Genomic DNA, 25,409 nt, shown 5'->3' with positions numbered 1-25,409 from the left:
TACTGACCTAGTTTTTGACCGCAGTTGACCCAGTTTCAGTCTTGACCTAGATATCATCAAGATGAACATTCAGACCAACTTTCATACAGATCCCATGAAAAGTATGGCCTCTAGAGAGGTCACAAGGTTTTTTTATTATTTGACTTTCTGACCTAGTTTTTTAAGGCACGTGACCCAGTTTCAAATTTGACCTAGATATCATCAAGGTGAACATTCTGACCAATTTTTATGGAGATCCATTCACAAGTATGGCCTCTAGAGAGGTCACAAGGTTTTTCTATATCGCACATGACCCTGTTTTTAACTTGACCTAGATATCATCAAGATGAACATTCAGACCAATTTTCATACAGATCCCATGAAAAATATGGCCTTTAGAGAGGTCATAAGGTTTTTCTATAATTTGACCTACTGACCTAGTTTTTTAAAGGCACGTGACCCACTTTCGAAATTGACCTAGATATCATCAAGATGAACATTCAGACCAACTTTCATACAGATCCCATAAAAAATATGGCCTCTAGAGAGGTCAAAAGGTTTTTCTATTATTTGACCTACTGACCTAGTTTTTGATGGCACGTGTCCCACTTTCAAACTTGACTTAAATATCATCAAGGTGAACATTCTGACCAATTTTCATGAAGATCTCATGAAATATATGGCCTCTAGAGAGGTCACAAGATTTTTTCTATTTTTAGACCTACTGACCTAGTTTTGGACCGCACGTAACCCAGTTTCGAACTTGACCTAGATATCATCAAGACAAACAGTCAGACCAACTTTCATACAGATCCCATGAGAAATATGGCCTTTAGAGATGTCACAAGGTTTTTCTATTATTTGACCTACTGACCTAGTTTTTGATGGCACGTGACCCAGTTTCGAACTTGACCTAGATATCATCAAGGTGAACGTTCTGACCAATTTTCATGAAGATCTTGTGAAACATATGGCCTCTAGAGAGGTCACAAGGTTTTTCTATTTTTAGAACTACTGACCTAGTTTTTGAAGGCACGTGACCCAGTTTCGAACTTGACCTACATATCATCAAGGTGAACATTCTGACCAATTTTCATGAAGATTTTGTGAAATATATGGCCTCTAGAGAGGTCACAAGGTTTTTCTATTTTTAGACCTACTGACCTAGTTTTGGACAGCATATGACCCAGTTTCAAATTTGACCTAGATATCATCAAGATGAACATTCTGACCAACTTTCATAAAGATCCCATGAAAAATGTGACCTCTAGAGTGGTCACAAGCAAAAGTTTACGGACGCACGCACGCACGCATGGACGGACGATGGACGCCGCGCGATCACAAAAACTCACCTTGTCACTTTGTGACAGGTGAGCTAAAAACAAACTCACTAGCTGTATAAGGGCAACAAACCTATTCAAGTACCAATTATCTATTCAAAATTGTTAATTTGTCCATCGAAAGTTTATTCTTGACCTTTGACCAACTGACCCAAAAATCATTTCTAGCGGTCATTTATTTGCCTACATGCAATCCCTAAACACAGTTGATGTTATCAGGCCCTAATACTTTCTTCAAATATTGATTAGGGGAGAAGTGTTTTTTAAATTAAACTAAGTACTTACGTCCAGTACCACCATCCTCTGCTACTTGTTCATAAAACTCATCATAAACATATGATGTATGTGTTCTTAGTGTAAACAAGACTCCAGTAATATACGAAATAGGTAGAAGTAACGCTATGCAGTACACCAGCGGCTCTATGTGCTTCTTATACAGAGATTTGTCTCCATCCAAACCAAGCTGATAAAAAGAAAACAGTTGTTTGTAAAACAAATATGCCCCTAAAAATAGCCTGTGGGAGAAACAGTGAACTTGACCTTTGACCTTCAAAATAATATCTCCCAAATATACAGGAATCATCTTCTGACATAGGCAATCATGCTTTGCAGTTTGTTGTATGTACAGTAGACCTAAGCATTCTCCACTGTTTTTAGTATCAAGGTCACTGTGACCTTAATGTTTGACCCCAATATAATTTTGGACATCTATTCAACCATTATTGTGCCACAGTTCTAAACATTTTCACATTGTCACTTTGATCTTGACTTTTGATATATTGATATATTGATCTTAAAAACAGAGGAAATCATCAACTGACCACAGGCAGCCTTCCCGTGAGGTTTGAACATTGTAGGCCTAAGTGTTCTCTAGTCATTGACTGGAAACTAATAGACAGACAGATTGAACTACAGACATGAGCAAAACAATGAACCCCTACACTTCTTCACTCGTACCAAGTGATTCTCCATTAGTAAATGACAACTCCTACTCATAAAACAAGAGTGAAGGCAGCTCATTATATATAATATCTTTGGGTAAATGTCAGGAGGGACAATTATACCCTGAGGAAAAAAAGTATTTACCACTGACTGCGTACACCCTGTACACTGCAATCCTGACGTGTGATTCTCACTCGACGTACTGTTGATTTCACATCTCTGACACTGCAGATCTCCAAATATCTTGGAAAACAATGTAGGAGCAAAAACACCTGTAAGTTCACAATATGTACTGCAAAGTCAAAAATATCTAAAAGGGGAATAATTTTTTATCAATTTGTGAAATTAAGTGATCATAAAACATCACATTTCAACGGAAATTTATAGGAAAGTTATAGCTTACGCCAAAAAAATCCTCGTAATATTAGGTGATTTTTCATTTCGCAAAACTTCAGTCATGCAAATGTTTCTAATGTTACAGTAACAAGAATACTGTAGAATTAATATAATTGTATGAACAAATATGGTGGCCAAAGATCTTCATGTATACTTTAAACTCGAACAATGTATCAATACTTAAATAGCATTTTAAAACCCAAATTCATTATTTTCACTGATCTACATACATTGTTTTTAACTTATCAATACATGTAGCTGCATGTGTTTGAAACTATAATGCTCCGGGGAAAAAGAGCTGTCACAGGAGACTGTGCATCCTAATAACTTATTATAAGCATACAAAATTCCCATTTATTATATCTTCAAAAGTTGAAATCCACAAAATTATATCCACAAGAAACAGCCATTTTGGCCAAAAGCCACAAAGTCACATCTCACAAAGTATGTTCATGGAAGGAAACACACTTCATTTGTAAGTTGCAGTTAAGTAATCACACTTCAGTTCAGACAGCATACTGTAGAACACTTTCAGTAACAGATGATATTTTCCTTTATTACTTGTGAGTTAATTTCCCATCTCGTAGTATATATCTTGGACATCTTAATGCATGATTTCGTCTCAACTTTTCAAAATACAGAAATTTCAATTCTTCGTGAATAAATAAAATAGGACAAATCAAAGTCTCGAAATAAAGTTCACACAAATTTAAAGTGTCATACAGTATATTTACCTCCAATAGCTACAAACAGTAACAAAGCTGTAACAGAGGCTGACTTAGGGTTGAATCTCTGTGATCTGTACTTGATTCCACCAAGTACCATACATATTCCCTGTAATAAACAATATGTGTACTTGATTCTACCATCATACATATACCTTGCAACTGTTTATACATACACCCTTCAATGAACAATTTGTGTACTTGATTCTACCTTGAGTTCGTACATATACCTTGCAACTGTTTATACATACACCCTTCAATGAACAATTTGTGTACTTGATTCTACCTTGAGTTCGTACATATACCTTGCAACTGTTTATACATACACCCTTCAATGAACAATTTGTGTACTTGATTCTACCTTGAGTTCGTACATATACCTTGCAACTGTTTATACATACACCCTTCAATGAACAATATGTGTACTTGATTCTACCTTGAGTTTGTACATATACCTTGCAACTGTTTATACATACACCCTTCAATGAACAATTTGTGTACTTGATTCTACCTTGAGTTCGTACATATACCTTGCAACTGTTTATACATACACCCTTCAATGAACAATTTGTGTACTTGATTCTACCTTGAGTTCATACATATACCTTGCAACTGTTTATACATACACCCTTCAATGAACAATTTGTGTACTTGATTCTACCTTGAGTTCATACATATACCTTGCAACTGTTTATACATACACCCTTCAATGAAAATTTGTGTACTTGATTCTACCTTGAGTTCATACATATACCTTGCAACTGTTTATACATACACCCTTCAATGAACAATTTGTGTACTTGATTCTACCTTGAGTTCATACATATACCTTGCAACTGTTTATACATACACCCTTCAATGAACAATTTGTGTACTTGATTCTACCTTGAGTTCATACATATACCTTGCAACTGTTTATACATACACCCTTCAATGAACAATATGTGTACTTGATTCTACCATCATACATATACCTTGCAACTGTTTTTACATACACCCTTCAATGAACAATATGTGTACTTGATTCTACCATCATACATATACCTTGCAACTGTTTATACATACACCCTTCAATGAACAATTTGTGTACTTGATTCTTCTATGAGTTCATACATATACCTTGCAACTGTTTATACATACACCCTTCAATGAACAATTTGTGTACTTGATTCTACCATCATACATATACCTTGCAACTGTTTATACATACACCCTTCAATGAACAATATGTGTACTTGATTCTACCATCATACATATACCGTGCAACTGTTTATACATACACCCTTCAATGAACAATATGTGTACTTGATTCTACCATCATACATATACCTTGCAACTGTTTATACATACACCCTTCAATGAACAATATGTGTACTTGATTCTACCATCATACATAAACCGTGCAACTGTTTATACATACACCCTTCAATGAACAATATGTGTACTTGATTCTACCTTGAGTTCATACATATACCTTGCAACTGTTTGTACATACACCCTTCAATGAACAATATGTGTACTTGATTCTAAGTTTTTAACTTCACCTAGATATCATCAAGATGAACATTCAGACCAACTTTCATACAGATCCCACAAAAAATATGGCCTCTAGAGAGGTCACAAGGTTTTTTTATTATTTAACCTACTGACCTACTTTTTGAAGGCACGTGACCCAGTTTTGAACTTGACCTACATATCATCAAGTTGAACATTCTGACCAATTTTCATGAAGATCCATGCAAAAGTATGGCCTCTAGAGAGGTCACAAGGTTTTTCCATTTTTAGACCTACTGACCTAGTTTTTGACCGCAGTTGACCCAGTTTCAAACTTGGCCTAGATATCATCAAGATGAACATTCAGACCAACTTTCATACAGATCCCATGAAAAATATGGCCTCTAGAGAGGTCACAAGGTTTTTTTATTATTTAACCTACTGACCTACATTTTGAAGGCACGTGACCCAGTTTTGAACTTGACCTACATATCATCAAGTTGAACATTCTGACCAATTTTCATGAAGATCCATGCAAAAGTATGGCCTCTAGAGAGGTCACAAGGTTTTTCCATTTTTAGACCTACTGACCTAGTTTTAGACCGCAGTTGACCCAGTTTCAAACTTGGCCTAGATATCATCAAGATGGACATTCAGACCAACTTTCATACAGATCCGATGAAAAATATGGCCTCTAGAGAGGTCACAAGGTTTTTTATTATTTGACCTACTGACCTAGTTTTTTATGGCACGTGACCCAGTTTCGAACTTGACCTAGATATCATCAAGTTGAACATTCTGACTAATTTTCATGAAGATCCATTGAAAAGTATGGCCTCTACAGAGGTCACAAGGTTTTTCCATTTTTAGACCTACTGACCTAGTTTTGGACCGCATATGACCCAGTTTCAAATTTGACCTAGATATCATCAAGATGAACATTCAGACCAACTTTCAAAAAGATTCCATGAAAAATATGGCCTCTAGAGAAGTCACAAGGTTTTTTTATTATTTGACCTACTGACCTAGTTTTTGAAGGCACGTGACACAGTTTCAAACTTGACCTAGATATCATCAAGTTGAACATTCTAACTTTCATGAAGATCCATTGAAAAGTATGGCCTCTAGAGAGGTCAAAAGGTTTTTCTATTTTTAGACCTACTGACCTAGTTTTGGACCGCACGTGACCCAGTTTCGAACTTGACCTAGATATCATCAAGATGAACATTCTGACCTACTTTCATAAAGATCCCATGAAAAATGTGACCTCTAGAGTGGTCACAAGCAAAAGTTTACGCACGGACCCACGGACGGACGCTGCGCGATCACAAAAGCTCACCTTGTCACGAAGTGACATGTGAGCTAAAAATAACAAGACGATTTATACCCCCAGAAACAAGTCTGATACTTTGTGACCTTTCGCTTTCTTTTGAAACCTTAACCTCTAACCTGGTGAGCTGGATTGTACACTCTGCATGCTGTCTTGATGAGGTTAACAACTGTTGCTACCTTTAAGTAAATCTTAACAAGTTGTTTAGACGATATGAAAAGGGCACAAACATAAGCTACATGACATTAGCCGCGCCACTGGAAAACCAACATAGTGGGTTTGCGACCAGCATGGATCCAGACCAGCCTGCGCATCCGCGCAGTCTGGTCAGGATCCATGCTGTTCGCTTTCAAAGCCTAATGCAATTAGAGAAACCTTTAGCGAACAGCATGGATCCTGACCAGACTGCACGGGTGCGCAGGCTGGTCTGGATCCATGCTGGTTGCAAACCCACTATGTTGGTTTTCTCATGGCACGGCTCAGTCATTAGCTTCAGGGTCTTAGACACAGGGAGAATAAAAACAATCCTTAACCCAACAATAAGCGAAAACGATTATGGGTCATATGGCAAGATCCCAGGCGCCCCTCCATGGATTATTTAAGGCACTGGCAGGTATCTTGGTAGAACAGATGACCTTCTTTATTTGGATCACTTTCTCACATGAAAGAATTCCACATTCCTTGTTGGATTTCAAACACAAAGTGGTAAGGAGAAAGTTACTCAAAGTCAGCAACCTTAATTATTCAGCCATGGAAGTCCCCTGAAAAACTGATCAAACTATTTGTAACATTTAATGACTACCGTAATAAAATAATGGCGCATTGTGTCAAACTTACCGGAATGAACAAAACACAACCGACCAATGTCCCTGAAAAAAAAAAGGGAGAAAGAGTTGACCAATCATACAGTTAAAAATCTTTCTGAATGTGGCAAACAACAAAGCAACTTTAAACTTCATCTGATCATCAAGGCAAAGTAGTGTACTAACATACCGTATACTCCCCAATTTACATCCTCGCCATTATAAACAACTCCCCTGTCTCCCTCAATATTTTATTTATAAAAATCAGTTAATTTAGGTCAAAAGTGACACAAGCACGACAGAGAAATAACTGCTACAATGCATTCACTGTAAGTTGGACATATGGTTTATATTCACTATAAAAGTTTAAAAAATCTTTTGAGGCTTTAATAAATGTCCCTGGGGTGTTTATTAGGAAAAATACAGTATAATGTTTACAGGGGTGTAAAATTCTTTTTCACACCACTCGCCCTGCAGGACTAGTAGCTAGTAAAATCTACTCGCCCTTAGTGGACAGTCACTCGCCCTAATAATTGACATTTTTAATACTGTAACGTTTTATGGAAGGAGTATTATAAACAACAAGAAAATTTCAAACATAACACATAGCTCGTACACTACGTTTCCTTTTTATTATTCATTTTTGTTAGATCTACTCTTAAATTTCCTTTTCAAACCAGACATTTTTCTTTCACTAATTTTGTCATCTCCACCATCAAATTGCTCTCCATAATAACTGCATCGATAGTAAAAAAAAAAAAATCACATTCTAACCCCTACCGTAGTTTCCCAAAGTGTCAGGAAAGTATTAAACATCAGTTATTTTCATTTTCTCAAGACTTATTTCCCGAAAAATAATTATTTTGAAAAGTGTCCTAAAAATATGGACACAATAATCATCATACACCTACCCGTCTTGAAAGCGAAAAAAAGTTGATGATCATCGGTAATTATTCTGTTGATAAACTAAGTAATTGGCATTGTTTTCATCATCAATTAACATCCTCTCAAAGAGCTAAAAGAAGTGTGTCGGTATGATGACATCTGAAGTGGAGATCAAAGCGGTATTGTTGCACGAGATTGTCATGGCATTACGTCATATTACAGTTTTCGCGCCATGTGACCTATTTGCCCTCAAGGAATTTACACTATCGTTTGAGAAGAATATTTTATAAAAAAAAATACATGTACAAAGATTCATTTAAAACGTATTTAAAAACGCAACAACATCATTTTGTTTTATTTTAAAACCACATTTCTATTTACGTCCACGAGGTCACGTATCCTAATCCGCCGCACTAACAGAAACCTTTTTACCAAAAAAATCGTTTTACTCAATGTATTTAAATTACTGCAGCTTTTTCATTATTTAAGAATTTTTAATTCTGTCTTTTGTTCTTTCTGGTCAAAAGTCCGAATTTTATGCCCAAAGTATGTATCACTTATTTTCTCTTAGAAAGAAATCAGTAATTAAGATCGCGCTGTTCGAAATTTAACAAATGATTGTATGAAAATTCGACCGTTTTCATACAAATTTGCTTACATTTCCGTCGATATTTTATTGAAATCTTAGTAGCATTCAAATTGTATTACTTCTTAAGCGATGTTGAAAAACTGAAGCAATAACGTTAAAAAATGAATGCACTACGCGCGTTTTTTGTGTACGTGTTGATAAACAAAAGTAACGGAGATGTAAATTTGACAGGTCGCACGTGCTCTCGGAATGGAAAATTACCGGCATGACGTTTTGATATCTTTACGATTCGCGGGTATTCAGTCAATCAAAGTAGCAACTGAACTATATCAAAGTTTGTTGACGTTTTTCGAGATGTAATTTCTGAATTTCATTAGAGCTACGACGTAAAAACCACTCGCCCGATCGGTCGAGTATACAGCGAGATCCACTCGTCCTATCCAGACTTTAACTCGCCAATGCGAGCGGGCGAGTGGAATTTTACACCCCTGGACTTTATTTATATAAAATCTATCTAATATCTGGTTAAATTTATATAATGAATAGGTAACATCTTGAAAACTCCGGATTCTTTAAGAATAACAATCGTATCACAATAATAAAAGGATAGGTATATTTCAGCAAGACAGACATATAAGACAAAGTTCAGAACGGAAATCAAAGACTGGGGACATATTAACCCTTACCCTACTAAATTTCTATAATGAACTTGTCTATCTTTCAATTTGGACAATACCATTAACTTTTAAAAGGGGTGCTTACCAAAAAGATACTGACTGAATGGCGAACAGTGCAGACCATGATCAGACTGCATGGATATGCAGGCTGATCATGATCTGCACTGGTCTCAAAGGAAGAAACACTTGTCAGGCTAAGGGTAAAGAGTAAGTAACAGTTCATTTCTACAAAAACTTACCAGCTAAGGCTGATCTCACAAGCTCAGCAAAGCATGTTGCGTTACTGTCCTTTCCTTTTAACAACGTTACAATATACAAAATCAGTTCAACCACGGAACCAAACGTTGCGTTCAATACCGCTCCAATCGCAAAACTACTCTGGGCAGAAATGCTGAAATAAAATCCAGCAGTCAAGACAAACTCTCATGTAATAGCAATGTTTCCTCTTTTAACCTTCACCCTGCTATATTTCTAAAACAGACTGGTTCATCTTTGGGTTTGGGCAGTACCAGTTATTATTCAAAGGGGTGTTCACTGAAATATTACTAATTGAATAGCAAACAGTGCAGACCATGATCAGCCTGCACACATGTGCAGGCTGATCTTGGTCTGCACTGGTCGCAGAGGTAGAATCACTTGCCGCCAGCAGGCTAAAGGTTAACAAACTGAACAAAAGTGTATGTCAAGAATAAGGAGCTACAATAGTATAAAATGGGATGGGGATTATATTTAGTCAAAACAAATCATTTAGCCTGAGCCATAAATCAAATTTACATCAACATGATGATCTCATCTTTTATTATAAACAATCATATAAATTTTCAATCTAAACTACAAGATGCTTTTGTAGAAAAGCACATGTCTCCCCAGATGCATAGTCGTATAGGCAGGAAGTCAATAGGGGATAGGAGCACTTGCTGCCTGCAGGCTCAAGGTTAACAAACTGAACAAAAGTGTATGTCAAAAATAAGGAGCTACAATAGTATAGAATGGGATGGGGGTTATCTTTAGCCAAAACAAATTATTTAGCCTGAGCCATAAATCAAATATGATGACCTGATCTTTTATTATATACATATAAATTTAACGCCTAAATTACAGCTTGTATTTAAACCTTTAGCCTGCTATATTTCTAAAATGGACTAGTCCATCATTCAGTTTGGGTAATACTATTTATTATTCGAACGGGTTTTCACTGAAAATTTACTGACTGATTAGCAAACAGTGCAGACCATGATTAGCCTGCACGAATGTGCACGCTGATCTTGGTCTGCACTGGTTGCAAAGGCAGAATCACTTGCCGACAGCAGGCTAAAGGTTAACAAATGAATACAAACCCCTACATTTAACTCCCATCAGATAAGAAAAAGTAATCAATGTTGGTACCGCTTGTTTTAGCCGTGACATCAAAAAGTTTATTGCTTCAAAAGCGTTTTTTGTCTTATTTTCCTATTATTATAGTCAATGTTGGCTAATGTAACAGCAGAAATAGGTATACGCGTAAAATAAAAGAATCATTCTCATATGAAAAATCCATGCACATTTCCATCAAAACATGGAAATATGACTTCCGTTGACATATTATTTGGCACTATGCAGGGCAAGGAAGAGTGCTACCACATTTGATCTACTACTTTATAGAAAAGACGTTTCAGGATTGAAATAATATATCGAAAAAGTGTTACACACTGAATTCACACACACACTATTATTAGGGGCATAGAATAACTCACTAGATGTTTATGCATTCCAAAACTATTCAAGGGGACGTGTTATTTCCCATATTTTAACACTAATGAAACACTGTTATGCGCTGACTTCACGTCAACCTACTATATTTGGTGCCATACATGCGCTGAGCTTCCTTATTTCATCTACTGGTTTACATAAGATTCATATCAGAAACAAAATGATTTATAGCAGAACCATGTTTTAACATATATCTCAACTATAGGGATTGGCTACAAGCAGCGTGTATAATCAACTCTGGCTACCCCCTCATGAAATAATTCTGCAAGTGTATAACCTCATTGTATTGTTTTGATATGTTAAAACATGGTTTTATATATGCAATGTATTATTTCTTAATCAAAACAGTACTGTGAAATCATTTAAATTCGCTGGCATGAAATTTCGCGCTAATGTGAAAAAGGACTGTTTCGCGTGGGCTTTAATTCGCGCATTTTCAGTCTTAGAAATGAAAAATAAAATTAAAAAATTATAATAACGCGGTCTTAAATTCGCGCATCGGTCCTAGCGCGAAATACGCTAAAATTCGTCCTACGCGAATAGAAATGATTTCACTGTATCTTGATCTGAAATAATCAATTCAGCTCATATGAATTTTGCCAGGCCAAATCATACACAGCGCAGCTGCGCAAGTGTCTCATATGACCTAGGTCTGGCAAAATCCACTCAAACCGAATACATCATTGCAAATCAGGGTACTGTTATAATAACCCAATCGTAACCCCAAGTTAGTACCGCAACATGCACCTCCACAAATAGGAAATTGGTCCTTGAATTCATAGTATTTTAAGCATCATAAAACTGACAAGAAAGCAAGTCATGGACTGATGTTGGGGGTTGAGAAAAATGTGTGGTCAGTCCAGGGCTCAAACAAAGGGCCACCCCCTTACATGGCAAGTACTCTACTGACTGAGCTGAATGGCTGCCTGAAACATATTATTCCCTAATGTGACAAAGTCTGTACTGTGACACATGTTTTCACATCATGAAACCCTATCTCTCTATTATGTTTCAGCTGTTAGCGTTTCTTTCCCTAGTTTTAATCAAATGTGCCTTACCTAATAATGGCCATCCCTATGTAGTAAGTCAATGGAACAATTGCTAAAACTGCTAAAATACATTTCTGTAAATGACAAAAAAGACAATGTTACTGTTATACACTGATAAAAACACATTTTTTCTTAACAATAGGCATGCTGTAACTTTTATCAATCCACATCAAGAACCAAAACTGTTGGTGTTACCTAAATTTTATGTGGACTTAACAGACTACTGTAGGTAAAAAATGGCTACAGCAGTCAGAGATAATTAATCTCTCAGTACACTTAACCTCTTTTACTGATCAGTTGTGCTCAGTCAAATGCTTTTTTGCAAAAACTATTTCAGTTCTAGGAACGCAGTTAAACAGCTCTATTACAAATTTTAAGACAATCTATTGAATTAATGAAATTCTTAAAAATGTCCATGCCAGACATGGCCAGTATTGATAAATATTTTAGGTCATTTGCCCCCCAGGACATTTGCCCCCCAATGAAAAAATGTACTACTGGACATTTGCCCCCCAGTTGAAATGGCAGATAGGACATTTGCCCCCCACTTCTTATTTTTAGAATGGACATTTGCCCCCCAACATTTTTGTCCAATGTGCCAGTAGATATACTGTGTTATATGTTGTTTTATTATCAAAATTACTCTAAAAGGCAATTTTCAGTCAAAAAAACTATTTTATTGATAAAAATTTGATGAATATGTTAATTACATTGAGGTGTTAAGGTAAATAATAGCCTATTATTGAGTTATAAAAGTGCTCATAACAATGTTATAATTTTTTAATTTGTGCAATGTTTTTAACACTCAAACTTGTTAATTTGGCAATTATCTACTAGAAAGATGTAAGAAACAAACACATTGTTATCTACAATATGATAATTATCTTCCACTAAGTTCCTAAAAAATCACTAGGGGACAAAAATATTGGGGGGCAAATGTCCGTTTCAGAAATAAGCACTGGGGGGCAAATGTCCTATCTACCATTTCAACTGGGGGGCAAATGTCCAGCAGTCCACTTTTATATTGGGGGGCAAATGTCCTGGGGGGCAAATGTCCGGATCCCGTCTACTATTTATGCATTGACTTTAAAATTATAGTGTTATTTTGGTTTTTAGGTATGGACTGGGGTGTTATGTAGACTGGTGTGTTTAGGAGTGGTTTGGGTGTTGTGGTGCTGTCTTGGTGTGACTCGAGGTGTCTTGGTGTACTTTGAGGTGTTTTGGTGTGGTTTGTTTGTCTTTGTATGGTTTTTGTGTTTTGGTGTGGTCTGTCTTGGTATGTTTTGTGTCTGATGGTATATTATGATTCTGGGCATTTTGATCTAATTTGGGGTGCTTTGATGTGTTTCAACTGACTCTCCCAACACGGAATACAAAAACCCTGGTTCAAGTGATAGCAATCTTCAGTGGTAATTAAAAATAATGTGTACTTACAGTAACACCATCTGTGATCTTATTTTCTGGATCTGAGTATCCTAAAGCTATTGACAGTGCTACAAATAATAATAAATCTAATATTCTGTTAAAGATTTATTTCCACTCCTGACATAATCTCTAAACTAAGTCTACATGAAAATAATTTCATGTCAAAATCACCATCTGCAACACTGAAAGTGGTTTTTCCTCTAGGAAATTTCATTTTGTAAATTTTGCAGACAGATATTAGATCACAGAATAAGAACCTGCCAAAAAATGGCTATGGGAACCTGGCATCATAAATGATGCTGTGAAGTGTTATTTTTGGAATACAGAAAACCTCAAACATGTATTTCTGAAGAAAATAAAATTGATGTAAAGAAAGCACTTTGAAACATAGTTATACTGAAAGGGTGCCTTACAGTAAATCCATTAAAAACTTGAAACAAACCTTTAAATGAGACTAAACTCAAGTTCATTACATTTGTGCTTTGGTTTCGAGATGAAAATACAAGCCTTGCCATTGGTCAATATCAAAATTCAGCCTGGGAACAGCCAATCAGATTCCAGATTTTGATTTAAAATTATAAAGGATACTGACTAATATGATGTTCATGCCATCCACTGTATATTTATAGTAATAGACGTTGACAGACTGATGTGTGTACATGATAATTTCACTTCGTATTTTCTTAGGATCCATCGACATGATTCCTGAATCCCCGACACTCACTCTATCTGGTGGCAGCCATAAAACATAAGTTATAGCCTTAGTGTTAACCTAAAATGTAGTAAAAAATTGAAATGGAACTTCTGTTCTTTTTTATTACTGCTGCCAGTAGTACATAAATAAGTAACTACAATAAATACAGTATTATTTCTAGAGAACAGTATTTGTACCAATCCAAATGCAATAATTTCTTTCAGTATAAGATTTATTATAACAGTACAGACTTTTTATTGAAACCTTTGCTATAAGCTATAAGATATGGAAATTATGGTATGAATAAAAGCATGCTTCTTTGAGGGAATGTATAGAATAATTAGAAAAAAACTGTTTGTTTTGTTTTGTTATGTTTCAAAGCCGCACAAACAAAATTTAGGTCATATGTCAACACTCCAGCTTTAATAGGGGAGGACCTCAGATGGCCCTCCTGACATTATATTAGTCGAAGGTGGGCACCTGAGTAGGACCACCAAACATTCATCCTAATGGGCGGGACAACTAAAACCAAGTCAACAATCTTATCGGCTCAGCAATGGAGGCCACATAAGTAAAGTACTTTACTATACATAAAACTTGGCATTCTAACTTATAACAGAAGTTGTAATATGTTACCTTGGCGATAGGAATGGTGACAACAAAGAACCATGACAGAAAGCAGATCACAGCATGAACAATCAACAGAAATGGTGCTCCGAGGATCAACCATGGGTACGAGCTGACTGTTGTCTTATAAATAAATAAAATGAGCCGTGCCATGAGAAAATCAACATAGTGGCTCTGCGACCAGCATGGATCCAGACCAGCCTGCACATCCGCGCAGTCTGGTCAGAATACATGCTGTTCACTAACAGTTTCTCCAATTCCAATAGGCTTTAAAAGCGAACAGCATGGATCCCGACCAGACTGCGCGGATGCGCAGGCTGGTCTGGATCCATGCTGGTCGCAAACCCACTATGTAGGTTTTGTCATGGTGCGGCTCAAATAATTAGTTATAATATTGAGATCATCCTTATCAACAGTTATAAATTATTAGGATGATTTGTGCATGGAAGACACTCCTATTAATCTATTTGACGTCCAAGAAATAAAAGGTTGTAACTGTTACTTAAGACCTTTTATGACCTATACATTTTCAGAAACTGTGTTGAAAGTGCAATAACCTGAACACAAAATTATATGTATGCAACCCTGTTTATTGAACCAAAGATGACATTGCATTAACAAGGCTGCATTTGTTTCTTATGACCCATTCCTCTGGTCAGTTTTAGAAATATCATCTGAAGAAAAAAAAGGTCGTATCTTCCACTTACATCCTTTAATGTTGCATATTATGTGATTTTGAATAAATAAGTCATAAGTAGAAGATATGACCTTTTGTTTTAGATGACTGTAAAGTGTATACACAATTTCATAAATAACGTCAGCTCAATAAAAAATATTAGACAACAAGAACTGTCGGTATTTAAAAGCTTTAGCTAAGAGGTTCCAGCATAGACTGGAACAGTTGAGGTAACAGGCTTTCAAGCACTATTTGGCAAAAAAATAGGGCTAAAATAAGGGCAATTTTTGCCAAAAATAAGGGCTCCCAGACGACCTCAGGCCTAAATATATACTGTTGTTTGTTGTTTATTTAAAGGTGTATGCTTGGAGGTATAAATAATTTATGCTCGTTTGAGTGAAACGAATTAGAGCATAAATATGTTTCATGAAGCTGTAGCCTAGGAACTCATGGAAACCGATATAGGCATCCTCTGTAAACGAATCTTAAAGAATATTAACTTCAATAAGTTAATTGGTTCATTATATGCATGACTTTGTGCAAAAAAAAATTTTAAGTTCAGACAGAAATTACAAAAACTTTGGGTTAATTTAAAACAAGAGGGTCATTGACCCTAAAGCGCTCACCTGTGTACAAGGCTTCAAGTGTGTTTGTATAAGTACAGAGCTAGGTTTCTTCTATGTTAGCCTATATTATATACATGTCACACACACTTTTGAACCTAGGGCAATAATTTGAACAATTATGGTAGACATTACAAATCTGATATCACACGCAAAATATCAAGGCTCTAGCTATTATTGATTCAGAGAAGAAAAGTGACCACGCCCCCTGGCAGCCATGTTTTTTGACGAATCTGAATAATTTGAACAATCTTGGTAGAAGGTCACACAAGAACCATTTGTGTAAAATTATTTTAAAAATCAGGATCGCAGTTTCAAACAAGAAGATTCTTAAAGTTTCCACTATATACATTTAGGGAAAAGTGACCACGCCCTCTGGCGGCCATGTTTTTTGACGAATCAAAATAATTTGAACAATCTTGGTAGAGGGTCACACAAGGACCATTTGTGTAAAATTATTCTAAAATCGGGCAAGCAGTTTCACACAAGAAGATTTTTAAAGTTTCCACTATATACATATGGGGAAAAGTGACCACGCCCTCTGGCGGCCATGTTTTTTGATGAATCAAAATAATTTGAACCATCTTGGTACAGGGTCACACAAGGACCATTTGTGTAAAATTATTCTAAAATCAGGCCAGCAGTTTCACACAAGAAGATTTTTAAAGTTTCCACTATATACATATAGGGAAAAGTGACCACGCCCTCTGGAGGATAATGTTTTTTGACAAATCAAAATAATTTGAACATTCTTGGTAGAGGGTCACACAAGGACCATTTGTGTAAAATTATTCTAAAATTGGGAAAGCAGTTTCATACAAGAAAATTTTTAAACTTTCCACTATATACATATAGAAACAAGAAACGCGGCAATGCCACGAAACCAGGTTTTCAACACTTTTCATAAGAATAAACAAGAGTGCCAGAATGTCACAATATATGCCCGTCACAGTAAATTTCTTTACTCTAGCACCTGTATTTGCAGATGTTATTTTAATTTTGTGGTTGTTTAGTAATCATTGTAATTCTTTTGTTTTTCTAAGTCCACAAAAAAACTCCTTACCAGGTAGAGATACCTTAAAATACACCTAAAATTAGAAAGTAACAACTATGTTGTACCACAGAAAAATGGTCTTGGTTTTTCCCTATGGTCAATTATAAAAAAGTTACAATATAAGTTATTTATAGTAGGGAAGTTAATCTTTAAAAAAAAAAAAAAAAAAAAAAAAAATTTGTAAGTCCACACAGAAATCCTTACCAGTAAGAGACTGGTCAAAATACACCTAAAAAATTGGATGTAAATCATGATGTTGTACTACAGAAAAGTGGTCTCGATTTTTCCCTACGTCTAGTAATGAAAAAGTTTACAATATAAGCTATTTATAGTAACAAACATAGGGAAGTAATTCTAAAGAAGGAACTGCGCAAGACACTTCGTCTCATGATGGTATATAATTGTGCCAAGTTACATCAAAATCCCTCTATGCATGAAGAAGATATGCTTCGGACAAAGTTTTCATTCTTGTATCCTTTGACCTCTAAGTGTGACCTTGACCTTAGACCTAGGGACCTGGTTCTTGCGCATGACACTCCGTCTCATGATGGTGAACAATTGTGCCAACTTTCATCAAAATCCCTCCATGCATGTAGAAGATATGCTAACCCTAACCCTAACCTAACCCTAACCCTATTTTTAGTAACAATGACCTTGACCTTGATCCCAGAAACCCCAAAATCAATCCCAAGCTACAACTTTATATAAGTTTTCTATACACCAAGTTTCATCATGATAGCTCATTCCTAAGTTAAGTTATTGACCGGAAACCCTTTTCTATTTTAAGTAACAGTGACCTTGACCTTGACCCCAGAAACCCCAAAATCAATCCCAGCCTTTGTCTTGATATAAGCTACATACATACCAAGTTTTATTCAATATCTTTACCGAAACAAAAGTTACTGACCGGAAACACCAGTTTGATGCCGCCATCCGCCCGCCCGCCAAACGTCATACCCCAATCTAATAACTCAGGTTTTCGTTGGAAACCTGGTTAAAAAGGGACCACACCCTCCAGCAGCCATGTTTTTTGACGAATCGGTATAATCTGAACAATCTTGGTAGAGGGTGACATAAGGACCATTTGTGTGAAATTATTTCAAAATCGGACCATCGGTTTAGGAGTAGATGTCGTTTGAAGTTTTTTCTATTTTTAGCTCTGGCAGCCCCTGTGTGCAACCAAGCGGAACCATTTGAACAACTTTGGTAGAGGACCACACAAGGAACATCATGGCCAAGTTTCATCAAAATCCATTCATTGGTTTTGGAGGAGATGTCGTTTAAACACAAATGTTGACGACGGACGACTTGACGGACGGAGGCCCGCACGACAGACGCCGGACACAGCATGATCACAATACCTCACCATGAGCACTTTGTGCTCAGGTGAGCTAAAAATAAGGGCTGTTTTAGGAATTTGGTTCTTCCTGAGTGTTTTTTTTAGGAATTTTAGGGAGGCCTGATAAGTTAGGATTTTTAAAGTTTCTGAGGTAAAAAAAATCATACAAAGTTTCAGTTTTCTCAGAAGTAACTTTTTTCACTTATGACCTTTCATTTCTGGGAAATCAAATTGTATCAATTAAATATTCAAAATGTAATTAAACTTTAATCAACTTTTTTATACTCAAGGAAATATGAGAAGGAAATTCTATAATCTGAAAGAATTTCCAATAAGTAAATAGACCTGCTTCCAGTTCAGTTTTCTTTGCTTAGTAAGGTGTAATGAAGTTACTCTCCAAGCAATGTGGTAAAACTGGTTCAATTATTAATTCTGCAATTTAAATTACCAATGACTATTAAACAATAAATAAATCAATGTGCTACTGACATTACCCAAAAACATCTTAACTTAGCACTACTTTCAGTTTTGAGTAAATCAGTTGACTGATAAATTTAACTCAGTTAATTCATTCTTCTACAGCCTGGTTTCAGCAGCATTTTCAGTTCTTTCAGTCTGGTTACCGGTAAGTTATTTCAGTGATATTTTTAGAACTATGTAGACTGGTTATTTAGCTTATTCAAAATTTAAAGTACCATATTACCAAGAAATTCTTCTTGAAGACTGGTTTATGATATTTCAGTCACAGATTTAGGTGAACCATAAGACACCTCAAAGATATTTTCAGATCTTTTTCAACTGGTTATATAACACATTACTTAAAGAAATAATTACCCAGAAACCTCTCTTGCAGACTGGTGTATGGTAGGACACCTGAGCAATACTTTCAGATCTAATTAGACTGGTCTCTTCATCTTCTTCCCCAGTCTGTTTCTGGTAATAATGAGATTCTAAGTTGGTTGTGCATGGAGACGCATGCATCTGTATTATACAAAATGACAACACTGAGTACATACTTCTCTGATAATTATAGTATTTTAGGTTTACTCTAAAACAGCCTACAACTCTCACTCTCTGTGCCTCAATCCTGATGGCATCTGTCACCACATGGGTATGACAGAAAGACAAATTAGTTTCCGTTTTTAATGCTAAGAGGTCAGTTTCTCTTTTCAAAGCTGAGTGCGAACAAGTACAGCTACTGGAAGTTTGGTTTAACGCAGCTAGGAAGTTAGCTCATTAAGATCTCTTACACTTAAAGCAGGGCTTCTACCCATATGCTACCAAAGCAGTAAACTTCCTTAAAGTAATATCATTTAAAGTAATATTATTTAAAGTAATACCATTTAAAGTAATATCACACCTATATAGAGATAGAATAAGCGTTCAATATTCATAATTTGCATCTTTACATTTAGACATCTATATCTTAGCAAAGACATGAAATATTAATACACACCAAAAACACAAACTTTCCAAATGGCCACAGGAAGTACTTTGCCATCCTCAAACAAAATGGTGCTGAAATTTTTCAAAAGAACAGATCCTTTATTTTTTCTCTTATATTTCTCTTAAATCTACTACATCCTCACCACATGTCTCCTCAAAGACACTGGTGAGATTACAACTATGACATTATACCAGAATGGTTGAAGCAGACCCAAGACACACTTAGACAGACTCGCTACATGGTTTCTTTTATTAAATCCTGATAACTTAACTGCATGAAAGATTTTCTAATCTAAATCTAATGGAACAGTAACAAAAATTCGGGGCTTGATCCTATTCCATTGAAATTTGTCCTTTGGGCAAATCAATATTTTCACTTGCCCAAACCATTTTCTTGTAACCTAATTAATATCACAGTAATGTTAAAATGCACAGCAGCTAATCTAACAAGAGATCACAGAGTGATCTTGGTGCCCACCAATGTGCCATTTTTGAGTGTTCCAAATTTCATGACTTATTGACTAGCTCAAGGTCAAATTTCCATTTCCGTACACAACACTGTGCATGTGGTCCAAATTCAAAAGCTGTAGCTTCAGAAATGTGAAAGTAGGTCACTAGATCAATTTCAAGGACAAAGTTCTTTGTACACAGAACTATGCATGTGGTCCAAATTTGAAGCCTGTACCTTCAAAAATGTGAAAGTAGGTCACTAGGTCAATGTTAAGGTCAAAGTTTGTTTCGGTACACAAAACTATATATGCATGTGGTCCAAATTTGAAGGCTGTAGCTTGAGATATGTGAAAGTAGGTCACTAGGTCAAAATCAAGGTCAAATTTCATTTCGGAACACGAAACTATGCATGTGGTCCAAATTTGAAGCCTGTACCTTCAAAAATGTGAAAGTAGGTCACTAGGTCAATGTCAAGGTCAAAGTTTCTATCAGTACACAAAACTATGCATGTGGTCCAAATTTGAAAGCTGTAGCTACAGAAATGTGAAAGTAGGTCACTAGGTCAAAATCAAGGTCAACTCATGTCAAGGTTCATCTTGCCACTCAAAACCATACATGTGGTCCAAATTTGAATGTTGTAGGTTGACAAGAAGATTTTAAAAGCTTTTCCCTATATGTCTATATGAACCATGTGACCCCCAGGGCGGAGCCATATTTGATCCTAGGGGAATAATTTCAATAATCTTAGTAGAGAACCACTAGATGATGTCACATATAAAATTTCAAAGCCCTAGGCCCTGTGGTTTTGGACAAGAGGTTTTTCAAAGTTTTTCCCTATATAAGTCTATATAAACAATGTGACCCCCGGGGCTGGGCTATATTTGACCCAAGGGAAATAATTTGAATCATCTTGGTAGAGGACCACTAGATGATGCTACATACCAAATATTAAAGCCCTAGGCTCTGTGGTTTTGGACAAGAAGATTTTCAAAGTTTTTCCCTATATAAATCTATGTAAATTATAAAAATAAACAAAGGGCCATAACTCACTCAAAAATTGTTGAACCAGTCTGATTTTCAGGGGTACACAACTAGGGTACCGTACATCATTCTGACAAGTTTGGTCAAAATCCCCCCAGTAGTTTCTGAGGAGATGCGATAACGAGAAATTGTTAACGGACGGACGGACGGAAGGACGACGGACCATGGATGCAGAGTGATTTGAATAGCCAACCATTTGATGATGGTGGGCTAATAAATGTATTGTGTAAATCAATTGATACTTAGAACAAATGTATGAGGTAGCTGGCTATATTTGGTATGAAGATTTTCCATACCCAGGAAATGGAACAGTTGTTTAAGTCCAGCATTTTCCTTTTATAGCAATATATTGATGAATAACCTACCATAAGACCTGCCAATGATGGTCAGTGCCATAAGTAATGCAACAACAACATAGACCAAAGCTAGCCACCAACCAACCAATAGTAAATACATTATGTTTGTTGGCCGTATAGTTGATACTGAAATCAAATATAACATAATTCACATTTAAACAATACAGTTGATATATCCCTCAAATTAACTGTACAATAAGCAGTATTAATAAAATTTTGGAATTAACTCTCCCAGTCAAACTGGGATAGAACATTTAAGAAATAAAACAGTGATTTGGCGTTGAATATAATCACTGTTTCGAGTTCAGATGTGAAGGAACTGTATCACCAGGACACGGCCCAAGTGATATAATAATACTTATACATTGTATGAACTACATTGATTTTATTCAAGAGCAAATCTGTGTGAGATATATTATTTCCATTATAACATGTTATCAAGGATTGTTTTGTACATCATTGACAACATCCACCAAATATTAGCGTGTTTTGTGTCGATTTCCTTACCAGCACGCTGCTATGACATTTGACATAATAATATTGTGAAGTACAAACAGTGAATTGCTGCATAATAACACACAATTTTCAGTCTTCTTTGCTTATTACGAAAACAAATCATAAATCAAGTTTAAGTCCAAGAATACATTTTTACGGTTCAAATGTCATTACCTCTGACAGGTTTAGCTGCTGATATATCAGCATAGAGGTCCTGCACAATGTCTGACCTCTCAGACAAAGGTCGCGAGGTCACATGACTCTTCCATTTCTTGAAACCAAACTGAAATAATGAAATCTTTTGAATGACAAGTCTGGCTAAATATAATTCATGCTTTTAATTACCATTTTCCATACAATATTTTGCTTAGCTCTAATGCTGTTTCGACTTGGAACACGATGTAACTGCAAAGAAATCTGAAGTCTCCTATACAAAATATTTATACATATGTAATGGAAAACAACTGTCAGATATGTTATGGATTTTATTCCTCGGCAATACACTTCAAGCAAGATTAGCTGTTTGTAAAACACATATTCCCCAATGATGGCCTTTTGGAGGTAAGTTGGTGTTTACTTTTCTGTCTAAAGTGTGCCCTGACATTTCCTGTTATTACCAAAAAACCAACAGGATCATCTACTGTCCATAAACGATCATGGTATTTTTAATGGCCAAAGGCGTCATCTAGCTATGTATCCGAAACCAGTTTTAGTTTCAAGGTCATGCTGACCTTAATCACTGATACAATAGGAGGCATCTGCTTACCAGAAACAATCATACTGTGGAAGACCCAAGCACTCTGTAGCTTTCAATACTGAAGTATTTTTAGTCTCTGACCTTAGACCTTAACCTCTGACACATCTATCCTTTAATAGATACGGGTCATCTACTGACTACCAGTAATCAACCTATGAAAACTGACAACTTTATGTTGAAGCATTCTCTAGTTATTGATCGAAAACAGTCATCAGTCTCAATGCCTATGCGACCCATGTGACATTGACAATTGACAAACTTACCAAACAATTTATTTTACTTATTTTGTTGGGTTTAACGTCACATCGGTCATATGACGACTTTCCAGCTTTGATGGTGGAGGAAGACCCCAGGTGCCCCTTCGTGTATCATTTCATCACGAGCAGGCACCTGGGTAGAACCACCGACCTTCTGTAAGCCAGCTGGGTGGCTTCCTCACGTGAAGAATTCAATGCCCTGGGTGAGGCTCGAACCCATATCGATGAGGGGCAAGTGATTTGAAGTCAGCGACCTTAACCACTCGGCCATGGAGGCCAAACAAAGACAATAGGGATTATCTACTGACCACAGGCAGTAATCCTTTGAAGTTTTAACACCATATGCCCAATCATTCTTCAGTAATTGATCATACAGTCTCAAGGTCACTGTGATCATGATCTTTAACCAACTGACCATCAAAACATTAGGCTTTATCTATTGACTAGAAACAATCATTCTATGAAATAGGACAAGGTATTATTGATTTAGTTATTGATAGGAAACCAAATTGTCAGATACATGAACCAAAGTTAAGACAAACCAACGAAAATGAGCAAAACAATATTACATCCTTTTCATAAGAGGACAGCATGAAAATGGAACATCTGTGTAAAACACTGCACAACCATCATTTTTAAATTTAAAGAAATAATATGTACCAAACTTAACTAGGGATGATGTGCTGTCATTTTGCTGAAGTAACAAGCATAGTAACTTTAAATTTCTTTGCTTAGCACTTTATACAGGAAAATTTAAGTAATTTACTATCCCTCAGGTCTTTTATTCTAATTATGATCTTGAAAAGAGTCAGGCATTATCTGGAACTTGCTTAGATTTTCTTTATTGATCTTCTTAGTTACCTTGAAGTTATTTTCCATTCTGTGTGCTTCAATGACATTTTCAGGTGGAATTACAACACAATTACGTTCAAACCCGGCACCTTCTTCTATGGAATTTTCCCTCCTAACACTGTGTGCCCCTGATCTCTCCACTAGGATAGAAAAATAATTTAAATATACATGTAATATTCAATTTTATGTATATACATATAGATGGTCTATATTCAAGATAATGACACAAAAATAACCTCAGATGAAGCAAATTTAAGTTTTCTTGAAAAGATGCAAAAAGCCAATGATACTAAAAGATTTATTATTCCAGCTTATATTGGAAAAGGAAAAAGTTGCATTGTGGTTTAAGTCAAAGTTTTTGAATTATTTTTATCCACAATTATGGTTGTACATCTTTTCAAACAATCAAATTAAGCTTTTCTGATGAGATTAGTGATTTGCTACACCTAAGATATGAGACATTAATTCGGCATTTAAAGAAAATGAAATTTTCCAAAATGACTTTGCCACCTTGAATTGTGACCATTTGTATCATGAAAATAAAGGTATCAGAATTAGCATATCTTGGGGTTGGCTTTATTTGTTTACTAAACTGGACCAAAAGTGCAGTTTTGCAGTCCTATTTATTTCATTCTGATACTTTATTAATAAGCAGAAAGAAACAAGAGGGATATAATGGCCCTAGTTCACTCACCTGAGTGTCAAAGAGGGACTCATCAATAAACATTTTTAAAACTGGTCTAAAGTTTCAGAAGCCAAGCTCCAGCTGGTCATTTTTTTCTTATCAAGATTTGCAGTTTTCAGAAATTTGTGAAATTTAATTTCAAAATGATCATGTGGCAAAGAAGATGGCGTTCAAAGATTTTTCTATTTTTAGCTTTGATGGTCATGTTTTTGACAGAACAATTTGAGTGATTACCCAATGAGTTTCTTTGAAATAATTTCAAAATCAGACCACAGGTTTAGATACTGTTTGAAGATTTTATTTTTAGCTTGGCTGCCAGTTTTTTTAATAATTCCTTTTAATAGGCCACTCAACCAACATCATGACTGCAGTTTCTAACAAGAAGTTTTCACTATGTACATGTAGTGAAAAGTGATCATGCCCTCAGATGACAATGTTTTTAACAATTCCAAATAGTCTGTAGAGGGAATTAAAGGGTTATTCCAATGAAGTTTGGTTGAAATCTGCCATGTGGTTTAGGTGTAGTTAATTGAATACCGTGACAATATACAAGTGATAAACATCCATTGGGTGATTGGAAAAGCTCACCTTCAGCATTTTAAGCTTAGTTGTACTAAAAAAGCAAACAAGAAACTAACTTAGGAGATGTACATTAATACTAGACAGTAGTCTGA

General features: G+C 35.8%; 1 protein-coding gene across 2 annotated transcripts in view; it reads right to left on the bottom strand.

The window, feature by feature from the left end:
• LOC123557719 (uncharacterized) overlaps positions 1-25,409 on the bottom strand; it is a 48,265-nt gene that overhangs the window by 13,827 nt on the left and 9,029 nt on the right. For both annotated transcript variants that reach the window (XM_045349360.2, XM_045349361.2), the window contains exons 3-16: positions 24,060-24,190; positions 22,359-22,467; positions 21,699-21,815; positions 19,853-19,914; positions 19,231-19,377; positions 14,714-14,827; positions 13,972-14,155; positions 13,393-13,469; positions 11,968-12,032; positions 9,400-9,551; positions 7,044-7,075; positions 3,392-3,491; positions 2,406-2,533; positions 1,605-1,782 (exon numbers count right to left, since the gene is read on the bottom strand). In XM_045349360.2, coding sequence (XP_045205295.2) covers positions 1,605-1,782; positions 2,406-2,533; positions 3,392-3,491; positions 7,044-7,075; positions 9,400-9,551; positions 11,968-12,032; positions 13,393-13,469; positions 13,972-14,155; positions 14,714-14,827; positions 19,231-19,377; positions 19,853-19,914; positions 21,699-21,815; positions 22,359-22,467; positions 24,060-24,190 — 1,596 coding nt within the window. The remainder of the gene's footprint in view (positions 1-1,604; positions 1,783-2,405; positions 2,534-3,391; positions 3,492-7,043; positions 7,076-9,399; positions 9,552-11,967; positions 12,033-13,392; positions 13,470-13,971; positions 14,156-14,713; positions 14,828-19,230; positions 19,378-19,852; positions 19,915-21,698; positions 21,816-22,358; positions 22,468-24,059; positions 24,191-25,409) is intronic.

This window comes from Mercenaria mercenaria, chromosome 5 (genome assembly GCF_021730395.1).
Source record: "Mercenaria mercenaria strain notata chromosome 5, MADL_Memer_1, whole genome shotgun sequence".
NCBI lineage: Eukaryota > Metazoa > Mollusca > Bivalvia > Venerida > Veneridae > Mercenaria > Mercenaria mercenaria.
This window is presented reverse-complemented; position numbering and strand designations above follow the sequence as displayed.